The sequence below is a fragment of the Stegodyphus dumicola genome, chromosome 12, assembly GCF_044657685.1.
Source record: "Stegodyphus dumicola isolate Sdum_Otavi_A_Nest chromosome 12, ASM4465768v1".
NCBI lineage: Eukaryota > Metazoa > Arthropoda > Arachnida > Araneae > Eresidae > Stegodyphus > Stegodyphus dumicola.
The window spans coordinates 97,763,192-97,781,665 of NC_140779.1; the positions used below are offsets into that span (position 1 = coordinate 97,763,192).

An 18,474-nucleotide genomic window follows, 5' to 3' on the forward strand; every position below is an offset into this window, starting at 1 on the left:
TTGTATCATACCTAATTTAGGTATTCTTAAAAATAACCAGAAGACAATTTCTAATAACAGTCTCTTTCTATTATATATGTATATTATGATTGGCAATGTAAGAGAAAATAAATAAATAAACAAGTTATTTTGTTGATTGATAATTATAGCTACTTTAAGTTTCATTTGTATGCATTTCAATTAAAATATTAAAAAATAAACATGTTCTATAAAATTACACTGCTAATCAATCAAAACTTAAAAGACTCAAGAAAAAGATTTTTTGAAAGCTTTAAGGTTAGTATTATAATGACAATTTAATAAGTCAAAATATATAAAAATGGATGATAAATAATTAAATACCTGTATATCCTAAATAGCAACTGCAGGCAAAATCTTGATAGTTTGAAGATGGTATGCATTTGGCACTGTTTCTGCATTTATTTGGACTGCATGGATCTAGTTCCACTTCACAATTAGTACCAGTAAAAGGAACTTCACAAACACACTGGAAAGCATTTACTAGATCTATACATGATCCTCCATTCAAACAAGGATCGATAGCACAATCATCGACATTGATTTCACAATTTTTTCCAGAATAACCAGGCAGGCAGGTACAAGTGTAACTTGCTAAAGAATCTCGACAGCTACCACCATGCTGGCATGGATTGGATTGGCATTCATCAATATCGATTTCACAACGATGTCCTCCATAACCTATAAATATATATCACTTTAATATGAAGTACTTTTAAACATATTATAGTACTTATATGTTCATGGAGAAAAAGTCAAAATTAAAAAAAAAAAAAAAAAAAAAAAAAAAAACCAGAGCAAATGAGTTGCCAACTTTGCCACCATAACTGAAATTAATTGTGACAGCAAACATATGATATTGCTAAGTTTAAGAATGCCTTAATTCACAAGTTGAAATAATGAAGTTCCCCTCTCTCCAGATCATCCAGTTTGATCAGGGGTGTATGGGATTTACCAAACAATGAAGACGATGCTCAGTTTCTTAAAAGAGTATGATGTATTAACAAATGAGTTAAGGAACTATGAATGTTCTAATTTGCCCCTTCTGAGGATAATATGTAAAATGTTGAGAGGGCATGGGGTTTTCCAAAATAGTAGAACAAGTAAAATGAGGGTAAAGCCAATACACATTTACAGTTGCACTTAGTAGAGTTCATGTGGTAGTATGTAGAAAGTGGTAGCTCAGGGTAAAAACTTTTTGAAGCTATAAAAGTGATTGCCAAGCATTTTTCACCCTAAATAAAGAAAACTAATTGTATCAAATTACCGTCCAAGCCAAATAATCCTTCTTCACTAATACGCAAGTACCCATATTGTTTCAGTATGTATCATGTTCATTTAAGAAACCAGGTATTTTGAAGACATTTCCTAGTCTTATCCTACTTGAAGGCTTATGTCCTACTTGAAGGCAATGTATTGAGTGAAGTTTTAATATGATTTTCCTAGACAAAAAGGTTATACTAATATAACTAGCTGAGAAAAACCATAAAAACAACAGTTCTGCTAAGAATTAACTTTGAAGCAGAACAACCAGTATTCAAGGATTTTTAACCATTCAGCTGTTGGGGGGGAAGGGTATTGATAAGTAAGTAATTTCTAATAGCACTTTCTTGGGGGTTGTTATTGTTATTTTTATTTCAGCAACTTAAATTACTTCATTTTTCTATAGATAGTTGTGTGCTATTTTATTTAATTCTTAAGGGTTTTTATTTTTAATCTCGTAATTTTATTCTTCTTGCTCATGACATTATAAAAAAGGAAACATACATTTAAAATACATTTAACAACAGATATTAACAGGATTACCAAAATCTGTCTTCAAATTATTCAGATTTGCATATCTATGACTAGAAGCATTCAGGTTAATTCAAGTTATAAAACGAATGTATTCATCAAAGCTATAACAGTTCTAACACACCCACAGTCACTAAGAAAATGAGCTGTATGATTTACTTACTTGAAACTATTAAAACTTTAAAATGATTAAATTTGCCATCAGAATGTTCATATTACATAGGAATTTTCACAATGGCACTGAAAACAATACAGAAACTCACCTGCTGGACAGTGACAGATAAATCTGTTAACTTCATCCTCACAAGTAGCCCCATGATGACAAGGGTTACTTTCGCATTCATTGATATCAGAAAGGCATCTAGCATCATAATAGCCTCTTGGACATTTACATCGGTAACCATCAATCAGGTCAGTACATATTCCACCATTGGCACATGGATTACTTGCACAATCATCAATATTTATTTCACAAAGCAGGCCTATACAAATTATGAGAAGATTTTACTTAAAAAATAGTATATGTTTCCCTTAAAAATAAAAATAAAATAAATAATACGAAAAAAATCTGAAAGCTTTCAGATTTTATATTATGCCCAAAGAGGCATTTTATTAACAACATGTTACCTTTATTTATTAAATATCATATTCCTCATACTTAAACCATAAAATTTAATTCAACAGCAATATCACAAAATATTTAAAAAAGCATAAGAATTTTCAATTCTCTATAATAGCTGATTAGAATAATTTCATGTGATCTTATTTGAGAATTTCTGTATTTATTTTGTTTTTGATAAAATACCTATTCTTTTCATAAAGCTACAAGATATATAATTAGAACTGCCATCCTGATCTCTAGGTAGATTCATGCTTACATTTATGTGTGGCGCAAGTGGCCCTCTATTAATCGAAGAGAATTGAAGTTAATTATTTATTGTAAGCACTGATGTAAAAAGTATTATTACACAAAAGCATGAAAAAATTTCTGAAATTTTATTTTGCATTAAATATATTTCAGAGAATGACATAAAAAATTTAATGCAATCTTATGCTAACATTAATGCATCATGATATATGAAGTTACTTTAATATCTAAAAATATATAGCTATGCCATACAGTGCTATGCAATAAAAACATGTTTTCTTAAAATCTCTTCCCTCCAATTACAAAATTCAAATAGAGTTGAATTCATTGATAGTTTATGAAAATACTGAATATAAATTTGTTTTTACAATGTTAAGATGTTTATTCGCAATTAAATCTGGAAGCTAAGTTATTAATTAATACACCAATGAATGAGTTTTCAAATAATACATTGATAAAATAGAAGTTAAAATACTGATAATGTTACCTGTAAATCCAGAATGACAAAGGCAAGTGTATGAATTGATGCCATCTATACACGTGGCTCCATTTCGACATGGATTGCTAGCACATTCATTCATGTTATATTCACAGTTTGGTCCAGATGTTCCTGGCAAGCATCTACACTGGTAACCATTAACAAGATCTTCACATTTACCTCCATGCTGACAAGGGTTACTAAGGCATTCGTTTATCTGAGTTTGGCACAATCTCCCAGTATATCCACGTTTGCAGTTGCAATGAAATGCATTTATACCATCAATACATTCACCATGACGACAAGGGGATGACTGGCAATCATTAATATTTGTCTCGCAATTAGTCCCAGTAAATCCTACAAATAATTCATTCAAAATTACATTAATAATGAAATATTCCTTCTAGGAAACTTAAATAATAAACACAAAAATTATTCTTTCTTATTAGAACTTTTATTACAACTACACATGCAAAATGATTAAACTATGGCAATTTTCCCTGCATAAGTATGTAAAATAAAGTATGCTTTACTGTGCAATAAATAGTTTACGGTTCTTTAAAAATTTGTTTGGATATAATACAACAAAATTTACAAAAATTTTAAATTACAAAGAATGGTGACATATGTAATTGTATATATCTTACAATTAACTATCTTACAATTAAGGAAACTTAAATAATAAACACAAAAATTATTCTTTCTTATTAGAACTTTTATTACAACTACACATGCAAAATGATTAAACTACGGCAATTTTCCCTGCATAAGTATGTAAAATAAAGTATGCTTTACTGTGCAATAAATAGTTTACGGTTCTTTAAAAATTTGTTTGGATATAATACAACAAAATTTACAAAAATTTTAAATTACAAAGAATGGTGACATATGTAATTGTATATATCTTACAATTAACTATCTTACAATTAAGGAAACTTAAATAATAAACACAAAAATTATTCTTTCTTATTAGAACTTTTATTACAACTACACATGCAAAATGATTAAACTATGGCAATTTTCCCTGCATAAGTATGTAAAATAAAGTATGCTTTACTGTGCAATAAATAGTTTACGGTTCTTTAAAAACTTGTTTGGATATAATACAACAAAATTTACAAAAATTTTAAATTACAAAGAATGGTGACATATGTAATTGTATATATCTTACAATTACATACTTCATTATCCAGTGATTTGCACATGCATATATACTGTTAGAGTAATACACATATATATATAATATGCCACTTAAGGAGAGCTGCTGCAGCTCCCTCTACCTATAATATTACATATATATATAATATGCCTCTTGAGGAGAGCTGCAGCAGCTCCCTTTACCTATAATATTATCTCTGTTGTTTCAAAATTTAGTTTCTGTAGATTGGAAACAAGAAAAAGTGTAAACAAAAAAATGAGTTCCCTTTGATGTTGTAACTCTAAGTCAAGGATGTCAAACTCGTGGCCCGCGACTTTTGGACTTCTGAAGAAATACAATCTACCTTTGGCAAAATTAAATTCTGTAGCTACAGATGGCGCTCCATCAATGACTGGGAAAAACAAGGGCTTCGTAGCATTACTAAGAAGAAAACTTAGTGAAATTCACGGTTCAAACATTCATCATATGCATTGTATTATACATCAAGAAGTTCTATGCACGAAAGTAATAAATATGGAGAATGTTTTGTCATATATAAAAAAAGTTATAAATTTTTTTAAGATCTCGAGGTTTAAATCAGCGTCAATTCACTGCTTTCTTAAGTGAGTTAGTGAATATTCAGGTTTGTCCTACTATACCGAGGTACGTTGGTTATCTTGCTCCAAGATTCTCAAACAATTCTGGGATTTGAAAGAAGAAATATGTCAGTTTTTAAAAACGAAAAATCAAGACGTAAGTTTGTTTTACGATCCAATATGGATACAAGATTTATCTTTCTTGGTTGATATAACCAAACACTTAACCGATTTAAATTTATCGTTACAAGGAAAAGATCATATCATTATGAACATGTTTGACATAATTAAAGCATTCAAATGTCAACTAGTTCTTTGGGAAAAACAACTTAAAAATGAAGATTTGACGCATTTCCCGACATGCAGCATGAACAAATCAAGTTTAGATGATACTTGTTCGTATCAAAAATACGCAGAAAAAATTGCAAATTTAACAACTGAACTTGAAACGAGGTTTAATGATTTTAGTTCCCTCGAAGACAATTTTTTTTTTTTTTTTTTTTTCTTCGATTTTCTCAATAAGTATTGACCTCAGTACCCAGCCATATGCAAATGGTGGTGATCAAGATTCAATGCAACTCAAATTTGAAAGCAAAATTCATTGAAGTAGGCTTGCCTGAATTTTACAAATATTTACCAGCCAGGTTTGAAAATACTCGAAAATTCACATACGAAATCATTTCCATGTTTGGTAGCACTTATCGGTGCGAGCAGTTATTTTCAGTCATGAAAGGTAACAAGTCTCCTATTAGAAACCGTATTAATGATGCTCACCTTGGGTTAGCGTTGAAAGTTATCACTGCAAGCAAAATTTCTCCCGAAATAGGAAAGATAATAGCAGAGAAGAGATGTCAAGTATCAGGACGTAAACATTAAATTTTTCTTGTTCTTTTCTATATAAATATATATATATATGTTTATTATTGTATTATTCGAAATAAATCTACGTTTCTATGAATATTGATTTTTTTTTCGGCCCGCCTAAAGTTAAACCTTGTTTGTTTGGCCCAAGTGCTATGAGTTTGACATCCCTGCCCTAAGTCTTCTGTTATTATTGGGAATTAAAATATGGTTAATCCCTTCTGAAATTATGACTGAAGTTACAAATATTGACTCACTATAGCTTCCACAACAGAGCTGACATTTAATATGCATTTTACTTGTACAATATCTGTATGCAATTCAGTGCTATATCTCAATTACACTCATGTCCGTAAATTAAGGATAATGCAAAATCAGGCAAAGGAAGAGTTAGAAGCAAAACAAATTTGACTTATTTGTAAAGCTTATTTATTAAACAAAAGGTAAAGAGCAAAAAAAAGATGCTGTATGCTTGATATTATTAAAAAATTAGTGATTTTTTCTCCCTGGAGCAAATTACAAAAAAAAAAAAAAAAAAAATATTTACAAATAGCCAATATTACATGGTTGGTATGATTGTTAATACATTGTATGTCTCCCAAACGATGCAATACAGTCCGTACAATGCCTAGGCATGTTGAGTATCAAATTATCGATCTGATCTTGGGGGATATTACACCACTCAAAAAGCAATGCTATCCGAAGTTCCTGTAGACATGTAGGAGGAGGTTGACGGGCTGCAACTTGTCGGCCAAGCATGTCCCACACGTGCTCTACTGGATTCAAGTCTGGTGAGAATGCTGGCCAGTCCATACGAGTGATATCCTCCAATTGAAGGCATTTGCTTACGATGTTTGCACGGTGAGGACGGGCGTTGTCATCCATAAACACAAATTGGGCACCCGTGGCACCCAGAAACAAACGTACATTTTGATGATGTCCCGATAGATTTGGCTTGTCATGGTTCCAATTTGAACATGCAGGTCAGTTCTGGAACCCAGAATAAATCCACCCCAAACGAGCACTCCTGCACCACCGTAATGGTGTTGTTCAATGATGTTTTCTTGGTGGTAACGGGTACCTGGAGCTCTCCATATGAAAGTCCGGCGAGAATCAGACTGTAAGCTAAACCTGGACTCGTCGGAAAACATCACACAAGCCCACTGTTGCGGTGTCTACAATGCATGCTCTCTACTTCAGGCTAACCGCAGGCGACAGTGAGTTGCAGTAAGTGGAACGCATCTGGCAGGTCTACGAGCATATAGACCAATCTGCCCTAAGTGTCTGTACACGGTCTGCCTTGAAATTGCTGTACCAGTGGCTGACGAGACAGGTGTGAGGCTGTGCTCCGCCTGTTACTTTTGGCAGTAACTGCCAAATACCGGTCCTCATTCGGCGTTGTAACTCTGGGGCGACCTATGCTGGCTCTGGGGCGACCTATGCTGTGACATCTACTCACATTACCATCATCTTGGAATCGTTGCCAGAGCTTGGAGATGACACTCTGGGCAATTCCAAGTTCATCTGATACTTCCAGTTGGGTACGCCCACATTCCAGACGGCCGATAATTCTACCACGTAAAAAAATCATCCAAATGCATCCTTTGTGTCATAACTATACGATTATTGCACTGAAATGCTTATAAAGCACCTGCGAACAATTTTACTTCTTTGCCTATATTCCTTATACATCACTCTCTTACACTCTTGTCACTGTGACGTACCAACGGTGTCATCTGGTTACTTCCTGAAATTTGTATATGATTCTTAAAGATAAGTGTAATGATTTTACAGTTGATATATTTATTTTAGAGTTCGATTTCCGTGTGACTCCGAATTATCCTTAATTTATGGACATGAGTGTACATACAGTGAAAAGTTGTTAATTCGGACCCCCATAATCCTGACCTCAAAGCTAAAATCTTTCTGCGCATGCACCACGTTGGCACATGCACACAGGCATTTTACGCGTGCGCATAAGACCTTGACTACTGCGCATATGCATGTGCGCAAGTGCAGAATACGTTTTCGCCTGCGCGTTTAATGTATAATGGACGGTGTAAGCTAAAATTATCTAATTATCTATTTCAGTTAATGTTAATGATTGCATTGTTCCTTAATCTTCGAATTGGATCCCGCTTATTATTTTTTACAGACTGTAAGAGCAATTTTATAAAAGTAAACTTGAACTTTTGATTATGTCAAATAGAATTTCCGATGCTGGAACTTCCAAAGGATCTACAAAACAAAAGTATGTTTCGATGTCCAACAAACAAAAAGTGGAATTGCTGCAAAAAATGCATAAAGACATGAAGAATGTGACAGAGAGGTTAGTGAAAACGAAAAAATTTCGATTGACGAGTTAGTCGGTATTCTCGGCACAGCAATTAACGGGACTTGAACAGCGGAACTTTGTAACTGAACAAGAAATTATGTCTGTTTATTATAGAATTAAAGAGAAAGTATTATCACATAAAATGAAGCAACTTAAACAACTTACATTAAAAGAAATGTTTAATAAAGTAAACAAATAAATATTAAGCTTTTTTTTTTTTTTTTTTTTTTTTTTTGTAAATTTTGATACCCTTTAGATCATAATTGTTCTTTATTTCATAAATTACGGTTTCATATTTTTAATTTTAGAATTTTTGCATGCCATCTTATGAGATTTAAACTGATGGTCTATAATCCGGAAAAATCGATAATCTGGAATCACTGAAGTCCTAAGGAGTCCGGATTAATGACTTTTGACTGTACTATTTTATGGTATTTCAAATATAAAATGACCCAATTAGCAAAATACTCATAATTAAAAGTCAGCTATTGCTTGTAAATATGGTAAATAATTTTCTTTAAGACACTTAAATAAAATTCTAATCAACTAAAACCGCACATAAAACAGAACATCAAATGCAAATTGTGAGAAAAGAATTAAACAAAGAATAACTGTTGCCATTAAATGTAATATAATTTTAATGCTGCCAATAATAATAAATAATAGTACCACATTGGTAAAGTGTTAATATGTAATTAATAAATAAAGATATAAAACAGTTTAATATATCTATTACTAGTATTTGTTCCGCATGTTATTGTCTTAATATCTATAGTTAAACACTTATAAAAACAGACACACAATTATAATAATTTGACGATAAAACTGTGCAGCCGTGACTTAATACAATAATTTGACAATAAAACTATGCAGCTGTGACTTCATACAAACTCAATATATACAAGTGTATAATAAAATCATTATTAAATAATATTTTAATAAAAACTGCATCTCAGAAAGAGTAAATACTTGGAAACCAACTGCAGAAGACAAAAATGACACTGAATGTAAAAATAAATAAATAAAATATGAAAGGATTCTAATTTTAACAGTCACCCTTAAAGAGCTTTAAAGTCTAATATGGTTTATCCATATATTTTATTAATAGAGACAGCCCAGGTAGAATAGTGAAATGTTTTATAAGCTACTTATTTTTAAGTTCTGTATCTTCTGTGCATTTAAAAAGTGAAAAATATATAACACAAGTCTATAAAAATACTGAATGTTTTTAATTAGATGCATCATGAATTCAGTGCACTTTTATTAAAATCAAGCTAATTCAAAAGAAAAAATAATATTCTTAAAAATTGCATCTACTGCTTTAAAATAGCTTGGTATGTTAATTCCATAGCAGGCACATTCAGTTTTGCAGATAAATATTTTACATTTTTTTCGAATTGCAACAGACTTGAATGAAAAGTGAAAAAACACAAAATCTTGTTTTTAAACTAATCGCTCTTTTGAGCTAATAATAAAAGATAAATTAAAATAAAAAAATTTAAAAAAATATATCTTCCCTTCCCCTCTGCCAGAAAAAATGCTTGAAATATAGAATCCAGATGGTAAATAAAATATTTAAACCAAATCAGTTACCTTGAGGGCATAGGCAAATGTAGCTTGCAATGGCATCTTTACATCTAGCTCCATTTTGACATGGATGACTTAGGCAATCATCTTCATTCACTTCACACTTTTTCCCAGAGAATCCAATTGGACATAAACATCTGAACCCATTTATCATATCACTGCAGATACCACCATTTAAGCACGGTTTAGAATAACATTCATCAATATCTTCTTCACAAAATATTCCAGTATAGCCTGTAAAATAGATTTTATTTGATATTAATATAAAAATTTTAATTTATTAAAATGATAAATAAGTAACCCTTTGTGGTACTTTTCTGTTTTGAGGGCCGTAAAAAAATTGCAGCGAAAATGTATGCGCGAAAGCGCCAAATCTAGCAAGCACGCCCATTTAACAGCGTGCCAAATCTAGCGTACGCGCTGATTTCAGATTGCGTAAGTTTATATAGTTCTATATTTCTTAAGATGCCATTGAAATACTAGTTTAATTTTCAATTCCTTTTTTGATATCCTATGGATTTAACAATTTGGGAATTGGCCATGATGAAAAGTCTGCGATAGAATTTTGGGTAAAGTGCAGAATCACCCACTGCTTGACGCGTTTTTAAGAATTGCACATACTCGGTATCCATGTACACATCGACTTATTTTCACTTAAAAAAAATCCCAGAATTGCACAAAAATGGCACTGCGCCCACCCTTGACATTATCTATATACACATCGACCTATTTTGTCACATAAAAGTAAAGGAAAATTGACAAAAATCCAATTGTTTTTCCCCCTTGTAAAAAGCGGCAAACAAATAAGTGGGCGATTCTGCACTTTACCGAGAATGTTTTCAAAATCATTCATTATAGAAAATTATGTTTGAACCATCAACGAGATGACATTACGCTTTACCGATAACTCGGTAGCGAAATATAATATGAAATTAACCTTTCATCTAAATTAAAACATCAATATTAGATAGTTATTTACTATTATACTTCCTTTCTTGCGTTAGGGTAGCCGCAATTACTTTTGACAGCGTTGGTGTCAACAAAAGTTTGGCGACTTTTTTACGGCCCTTGAAACCGAATAGGTTTTTTCTACTCTATTTAATGTAAAAGTATATTAGAAAATATAAACCAGGATTTTTTTCCTGGGATCTTATACACAGAAATTATAGCATACCACTAAGTAACCACGAATTTTTAGCTGAAGTCAGTTTACAATGACTCGGAATACTTTAAAGAAAATACTACTCGTCAAATTTTGCATTGAATTTTAGTACAGTACCAAAAAGCACAGAATTAAAAATAATTATTCGCCAAATTTTCAGAATATGCCAATCTCTGGCAACCATGTGCATTACCATTTTTCAGGCAAACATGCTTTGAAACATGTACTTCACGGTACTTCAGTCAAGTTAACATCACATTTTCCTATACGTTCTTTTCTGGTGTATTTTAAGTTTCGACGGTTTCTATAAACAAATCATGATATTTTTTGCCTCAATTTTAAAATATCAGTTTGAGGAATTTAACGGCGATAGAAGAAAATGCGGTAAAATTTCTGCAGGAATACAGAATTTTGCTGAAAAATTCCTAAAGAGAACAATTTGGTGATGCGTTTTGTAGGTAACCGCTGCGGTCGAGGTTTGCGCGAAGCCGAATCTCAGCATTTCTCCGACTTCTTTGAAACGGAAACAGATCGCTGTGTTCTTGAAGAGAATAGCGGAAAAAGAATACAGAAAGATTTGAAGAAGAATGTGTTTAATTTTTTTAATGTATCACGTAATCCTTATTTTATAATAAAAATATATATCTTAAATTGATAAAATATTTTCTTTTCATACGTTGATCATGTTTGCCGGCTTATGATAAATGCCGTTAATATGTTATAGTTTGGGAATCTTTTTAAAAGAAAGCCGCTAAAGTCTCCAACTTGTGCACGATAAGTAACTTTTACCCTTTCATCTGTAAAAAATCGCTAAACGGCGGCAATGTGACAATGTTAATACGTAATTAATAAACGTACGTATTAATAAAATTACATTTTCTTTAAAGTTTACAGCTTCGATTACTACTGCACAAGAGGTCCAAACACGTAATGTCTGGACAGGAAAAACCTGCCAGAGCAACCCAGAGAAACACCGATACAATAAAAGTACTATATAATCTTCACTTTATAGTAGTTATTCCTTTAGTCAATGACAGAAATGTGAAAACTGACATATTTTTTAAACCTTTTAACGGGTATGGTATCTATCATTTGCTCCGAAACTATTCAATTTATTTTACCTTAAAATAAAATTATTAATTATTTCCATAAATAACTAAGAATATATTTAAAAAATAATTAGTTGTGAAACTTTAGAGGTCCTAACCACGTGAATATTTCATGTGATAACAACTTACAATATTTAAACAATTAAGCATAAGCGAACAGACGAAATCAGAAAAGAACGTTGAATAAAGTTGTCGGAACAAGTTAACATTTTTAAATGTTCCCACATGTATGGAGAAGTATAATTTGTTCCGGTAAACGCATCAGCGAGATTTTAGCATCAAATAGAGAAAGCTGAAGTATGAGGCGGTCAGCCGTGCAATCTGTTACTCAAAAGCCGTTTATGGACGACCCCAAGTTTACCTCTTTACAAACAATTAAAAAGGATACACGCAGTCATTTAAACACATGAATGAATTACGTTGCATTTTAGAGCGATTTATGATGCCATAAATAATAAGCGAGCAATTGTTATTAAAACTTTGAAAATAAAGTGCAGAGATTTAAAATAAAATCTGAATGTTATATATTATTTCGAGGAGCATTCTAGATTTTTCGAAGTTCACTAATAGCTCAATATTCCTTCGGACCTCTGAGAACGAAATTATGATTTAGAGTTCTTTGCCTTTTACTAAAGGTGAAAATTGCATCGAAAGAAATTGGAATAAAATGTTTAAGCATGATTATTAAACATATCGAAAGAGTATGATAGTATGTACTAGCCGCTCAAAAAATGTGTCGTTATCTCTTACTGTTTGTATAAAATGCTCTGAAATTGCGTTTTGGCAATAGAACAACTTAACAAAGTATTTCCACAAAACTTTTCTCTGCTATAATGTTATTCTGAAATTCATTATCTTATCCACATTTTATACCTTAGATCGGTATAAATAAATAACAAGCATTACAATAGGAAATCAAACATCCCATCAGAAAGCCTACTAACACCGATTTTTCAGGTCCGCTTTGTTCAGTAAAAACGGAATACTCAAATTCCCTCAGCCCACCTAACTTTCTTTCTCGGAAGAAAGTACTCAGCTGCTATCAAAGGGTGAAAGTTTGGGAAATGGGGAAAGAAAGAATTCCCTTCTCAACCATTCACCAGTCACTCCCGCTTTGCAAGGGCCATAAAGGGTCAAATGAAACAACCATAATCCACAACTACGTTGATTACGATGCTAGTGCTCCGGGTTCATAAACTCTTCATTGAGCAATTACATGAGATTTTTCAGTCCCACCCGTGCTAACCTTTCTCACTGATAGACGATAAAGTCCACCCCCTCCAAAAGGTCAAAGATTTACAACATTGGCAACATACAATACATTTAAGTAATGATTACGACGAAAAATTTATTTTGTATTCATACCTACACATGTTTATGGTATTTAATGCGGATGGTATCTGAGAAAAAAGGTAAATGATTTTACCAATAAAATTACTACTCTTTTATTCTAAAAGAACCGCTTTCCTGTATTGGCAAAAAGGGGGATCATATGCCCTATTTCACAAATACTCTTAAATGCGTAAATTTATTCATTATTTTTCATTCTTATTCTCTGTACACTAATTACAAACTGAATCATTATTAATTACCAAAAGATTGCAGTATCAAATGTTTATACAAAACTAGAAAACTGTCTGCATCATCCATAGATATAATACTGAATGTTAAAAGAGAGCGAAATAAATATTCAGAGATATAAAAACTGATCCATGGGAATTAATTAAAGGAAGAGATATCACTTTGAAATTTTCATTGCATTTACGTTACGTTATTCGATTACAAAAAAACTACTACGTTATTATTAGACTAAAATTTTCTGTCTTGGAGAATCATGGGCGGCGTGGCTAAAAGAGATTAAGAAAACGATTTACTTCTGATTTTCTAGAAACCTTCTCAGAAATCTGAATCCTTTTATTACTCTTGGTGGAAGGACATTAAAAAAAAAATAAACTCTTTTTTTTTTTTTAAACGTCAAATATAAAAGAAAGAGAGAGGGAAACCTCACCTGGCATACAAACGCAACGAAATCCTCCTCTCTCGTCTAAGCAAGTGCCTTCATTCTGGCATGGATTTGAATCACATTCATTGATATTGATTTCACATCTTGGGCCAGTAAAACCTTTAGTGCAATTGCAGCTAAATGAACCTGGTATATTTACACACATACCATCATGCTCACATGGATACCCTAGATTTCAAATGTAAATTTATTACACACATTTCATATTTATGAAAATTTAATAAATAAATATTTATTAATATGAAAATTTAGTAAAGGCATAATTAAAATGCACTCTTACCTTCTTCACATTCGTCTATATCTTCTGTACAATCAGTTCCTTTAAAGCCATTTGGACAAGAACAAATATATGTTCCATCAATAGGACTGGTGTCACACATAGCTCCGGCATGACATGGATCACTTGCACAAGCATCATCCAGGTGGCACAGAAGACCTATCAAATTATGCAAAACATTTTTTTTTTTTCCCAAAACGGTACTACAAAATCACATGGCTTCTACGCAATTCATTTCTATATGTGTTCAGACATGAGTCACACATTCAACAGATATAAATAGAACATCAGACAAACATTACGATGTCCGAATTTATAACACCACATTCTTGAGGAAACGAACAACATGCTAAAGTAAAACTGCGCATACATAAAACAACTGCTATCAAATTCTTTTACTAAGCATAAGCAAAAACACTGACGTCAAAGAATACTATTTTACTTGCACTCATATGAAAGCTAAATTTTTAATCTTTGATAAGCGCCAAAACACTAAGATATTTTACCTGTTTTTCCGGGAGCACACTGGCAAAAGAAAGACCCAACTCGGTCATGACAAGTTGCACCATTAAAACAAGCAGCAACAGCACAATCGTCAATATTTTCAGAGCAGTCTTGTCCAGTCCAGCCATTGACACATATGCATGTATATCCACCAATTGTGTTAGTACACGTGGCACCATTCTTACACACGCTAGGCCTCAGAGCACACTCATCAACATCTTTGCCGCAATATGTTCCTTTAAACACAAAAGAAGAACTACTTACTTATGCAAGTCATTAATGGGGAGAAAAAAAGGTACACTGTTAAATAATTTATTAATTAAAGATACAAATATATTAGTAGTAAAACCAAGATTAGAGATTAAGTCAAACTTTTTAACTACCTGTATATGTAGGTGGGCAGTGGCAGGTGTAAGTATTAACGCCATCGATACACGTTGCACCATTTTGACAAAGATTTCCAGGGCAATCATCTATGTTAATTTCGCAATTTGTTCCGGTAAAACCTGGAAAAAAATAATTAAATTTTAAATGCGATTAGATTACGAAATACTCGGATTAAAAGAAAAAAAAATAATGTTCCGAACCATTCTTTAATACAATACATCCCCATCATTTTAAAATACTTTATTGTTCACATTCCCGGTTCTCAATGTTATTTAGTTGACCTATTGACTGTTATTTATCATCTTAACGGAGTTAAAAACCACAGACAACTTTTACAGAACAATGCCCAATTCAAAATCGCATCAGAAAGTCAAACAGTATAAGAAAGTAAACTCCGAATCAAGAATTTTCATAAACTGCGCGGCGATTGAGGTTAATGTCTATTGCCTCTTCGCATCGATTTAAAAAGCAGATATTTTATTGCAAGATCAGCATTTTATCTAGGCGATCCAATTTCTCGTTTTGCAACAATACTTTGACTAGTAACAAAAGAATCATGATAGAATGATGTTCCAAAAAACTTCGTATAAGCAGCTAATCCTACGGCCGAATATTAAGTCCCCAACACTGTTAGTCTCGTCGTGAATATGAATAGACTTCCCTTAAGAGATAGCCCTAGTGAGTTTTGTTATAATCCAAATAATCTATTCTTTAATCTAGATCACTTTTAGTATACTAAAAGGATAAACTCAAATTCGGATTTCATAAAACTTTAGCATTAAACTGAAAGTTAGAGCACGTACAAACTTTATAAGCCGATGATATCTGTTAACTAAAATCATACTAATTTATTAACAAATTTCATCTCTTTAAATATTATTAATTTAACACAAATTATACAAAATACCTAATTAGCCCTGAAACACATACATATACACCCACAAGGAAGGAAAAAAAAAAAAACAGGAGGTTTATTTATTTGCTTCATTACGGCAAAGTACGCGAAGGTTATCTGCCTTAACTTAATATCATGTTGTGGTATGTTTAATATTTATTTTATTTTATAGTATTTCCTTCCCTGGATTATTTCTTACAGGTTCTTAACTGATTGTGTTGTTTGTAAATGGGTGCATTATCATACTGAAAAGCACATTTTATCGGCATCGTAAATTTTTCCCATTTGCAATAAATGCAATTCTGGGGAAGCCAACCAGTATAGTGATCTGCATTAATTTTCCTTGAGGAATTCCTTGCCAATCCTCTCCTCGATTTTTTACAGATTAATGAGCTTACTGGCCTGATACAATACTTTATTCCCAGGTGGAATTAAAAACAAGAAAAAGATTTTCCTTCCCATATAATTTCCTTGCATGAACCAAGTTGTTCTAACAGCTACAGAACAACATAATGATTTATGATTATTGTGGTAACTAAAGCTGTCCATCCGACAACTCATTAAGTACGCTTGGATGAACTTCAGAATTATACAATTACGATTAATATATTTTACTGTTTCGTTAATCACAATGTAAAAATTATTTATGCGATTCTATACAAAATGTAATATAAAATATGGCAACAATTTTTTCTTCTTCTATAAACAATTCGTATAAAATCAAAAAGCTTGAGACAAACATAAAAAACAAATTAAAATTCTATATTAAATCAACACATATTTTTAAACTGATAAGACATAATAATGACAATAATTAAACAAAATATTCGGCACAGCTATATCTGCCAAATTTATTTTTGTATCAACAAGAAAGTCATGGCTCTGCGAGGAAAAACATTTAAATTGACCAACACCTTCGTGAAAAGAATAATGCATGGTGATAACAACATAGACAGACGTCTAGAAAGCAAAGAACAAAAAAGGTCAGAACAAGAGAACTAGTCGAAGACGGATGTGAAGATAGGGTGGGGGTAATATTATGCAGAATTTTGGGTGAGTAATGGCCACAAAGGTGAGGGTGTATGATAAAGATCTCCCATGGATTCGTTTCTTAACCCGCTCTGCCAAAACCTCTTCCTCACCATAACATCTTTTCTTCTACAGTTTCAACAGATACACCACCCAAAAACCTTTCATCATTTGTTCTTGACGGGAATCATTTCGCAGAGAAATTTATTTCTTCTTTTTTAAAGGCCGGTCTGAGAAAGAGGGCATAAGATGAATATGTTATGGTCTGAGGTAAAACAGCTATGCCAGAACCTGTTTTCCGTGTTTATGTTTCGTAGAAAACCTTGAATTCAATAAATGTTTATTTTAGATTTTTAAGTTAAAAACCAGATTAAAAGCAGATTTTGTCATTCCATAATTTTATCAAATTAATTCTTAAGATGGAATAAAAGCTGTTTAAAGATGCGAAGAATCTGCATTCAAAATTCAATGATATTAAATAGCAGATTATTCAAGCATCTTATGAGGAGGAATTTGGCTGTATGAAGAAGAAAAGCGCATTTTAAATATAAAAATCCTACCCAATAACAGCACTTACTTCAATGTCCGTAAAATACTTCTGTCCGGAATAAGCGTATGTCGTAAAATACGAATAGTCTGCATATCTCCGCATATTTTACCTTTCGCGTAAATTTCAGGTTTCAGGTTCAGTATTTCTTTCACGGTGTAATAAATTTTATTGACAAATAATGTATGTATAAAGCTTTAATGATAACTAAACAAAATTAAAATTAGTACATACTTAGATAACATGTTCTTTAAATTTTCTTCAAAATGGTAAAATACTTTATTAACATTTTCAAATTTCACTATTTAGTTTACATTAAAAAAATGAAGCATAAGTACTGGACGTTCTAAATGTGAATTTTTTTTTTTTAGTTAGGTTTTAATTTTATTCAACAATAAAGATTTGATTTTATCAGTGAGCAACAATACGTGCTATTTAATCTCATGCTTTCTTTTTCCAATGTTTTAAGGCAGACTTTCACAAACTTCAGGTAGAACAGAATAAGATTCTGAAAACTGTATCTAATTAGAAACAAACTGATCCATGATGACTTGAAAATCTATCCTATAATGGACCACATTGCTAAATAAGCGTTTTTTCAAAACTAGTCTTTGTTGTAAGGCTGCAAATTTTTTAGAAATTCTTAATTACCTTCTGGACCTTTGGAATTATTGCCGTTGTTTTCTTGCGCGGCGTGACTTCTGTCTCTCTTTGCTTTACATCTGATTGCCACATATGCAGTAAAGGAGACAATGGTCTTCCCATTCTTACCTCACTTTCTTGACCGATCTTGGAGTTTCACCTGCTAGCTAATCAAAATCATGTGTCCTCAGAGACTTAATTTTCTTATCTAGCTTATTATTCCT

The 18,474-nt window shown here is 32.0% G+C and overlaps 1 protein-coding gene across 1 annotated transcript in view; it reads right to left on the reverse strand.

Annotated features, from left to right (window-relative positions):
* The window catches only part of LOC118196398 (uncharacterized), a 215,260-nt gene that overhangs the window by 37,534 nt on the left and 159,252 nt on the right, over positions 1–18,474 (reverse strand). The window contains exons 6-13 of the mRNA XM_035367847.2: positions 15,134–15,256; positions 14,753–14,986; positions 14,250–14,405; positions 13,955–14,137; positions 9,682–9,909; positions 3,168–3,515; positions 2,076–2,294; positions 343–699 (exon numbers count right to left, since the gene is read on the reverse strand). Coding sequence (XP_035223738.1) covers positions 343–699; positions 2,076–2,294; positions 3,168–3,515; positions 9,682–9,909; positions 13,955–14,137; positions 14,250–14,405; positions 14,753–14,986; positions 15,134–15,256 — 1,848 coding nt within the window. The remainder of the gene's footprint in view (positions 1–342; positions 700–2,075; positions 2,295–3,167; positions 3,516–9,681; positions 9,910–13,954; positions 14,138–14,249; positions 14,406–14,752; positions 14,987–15,133; positions 15,257–18,474) is intronic.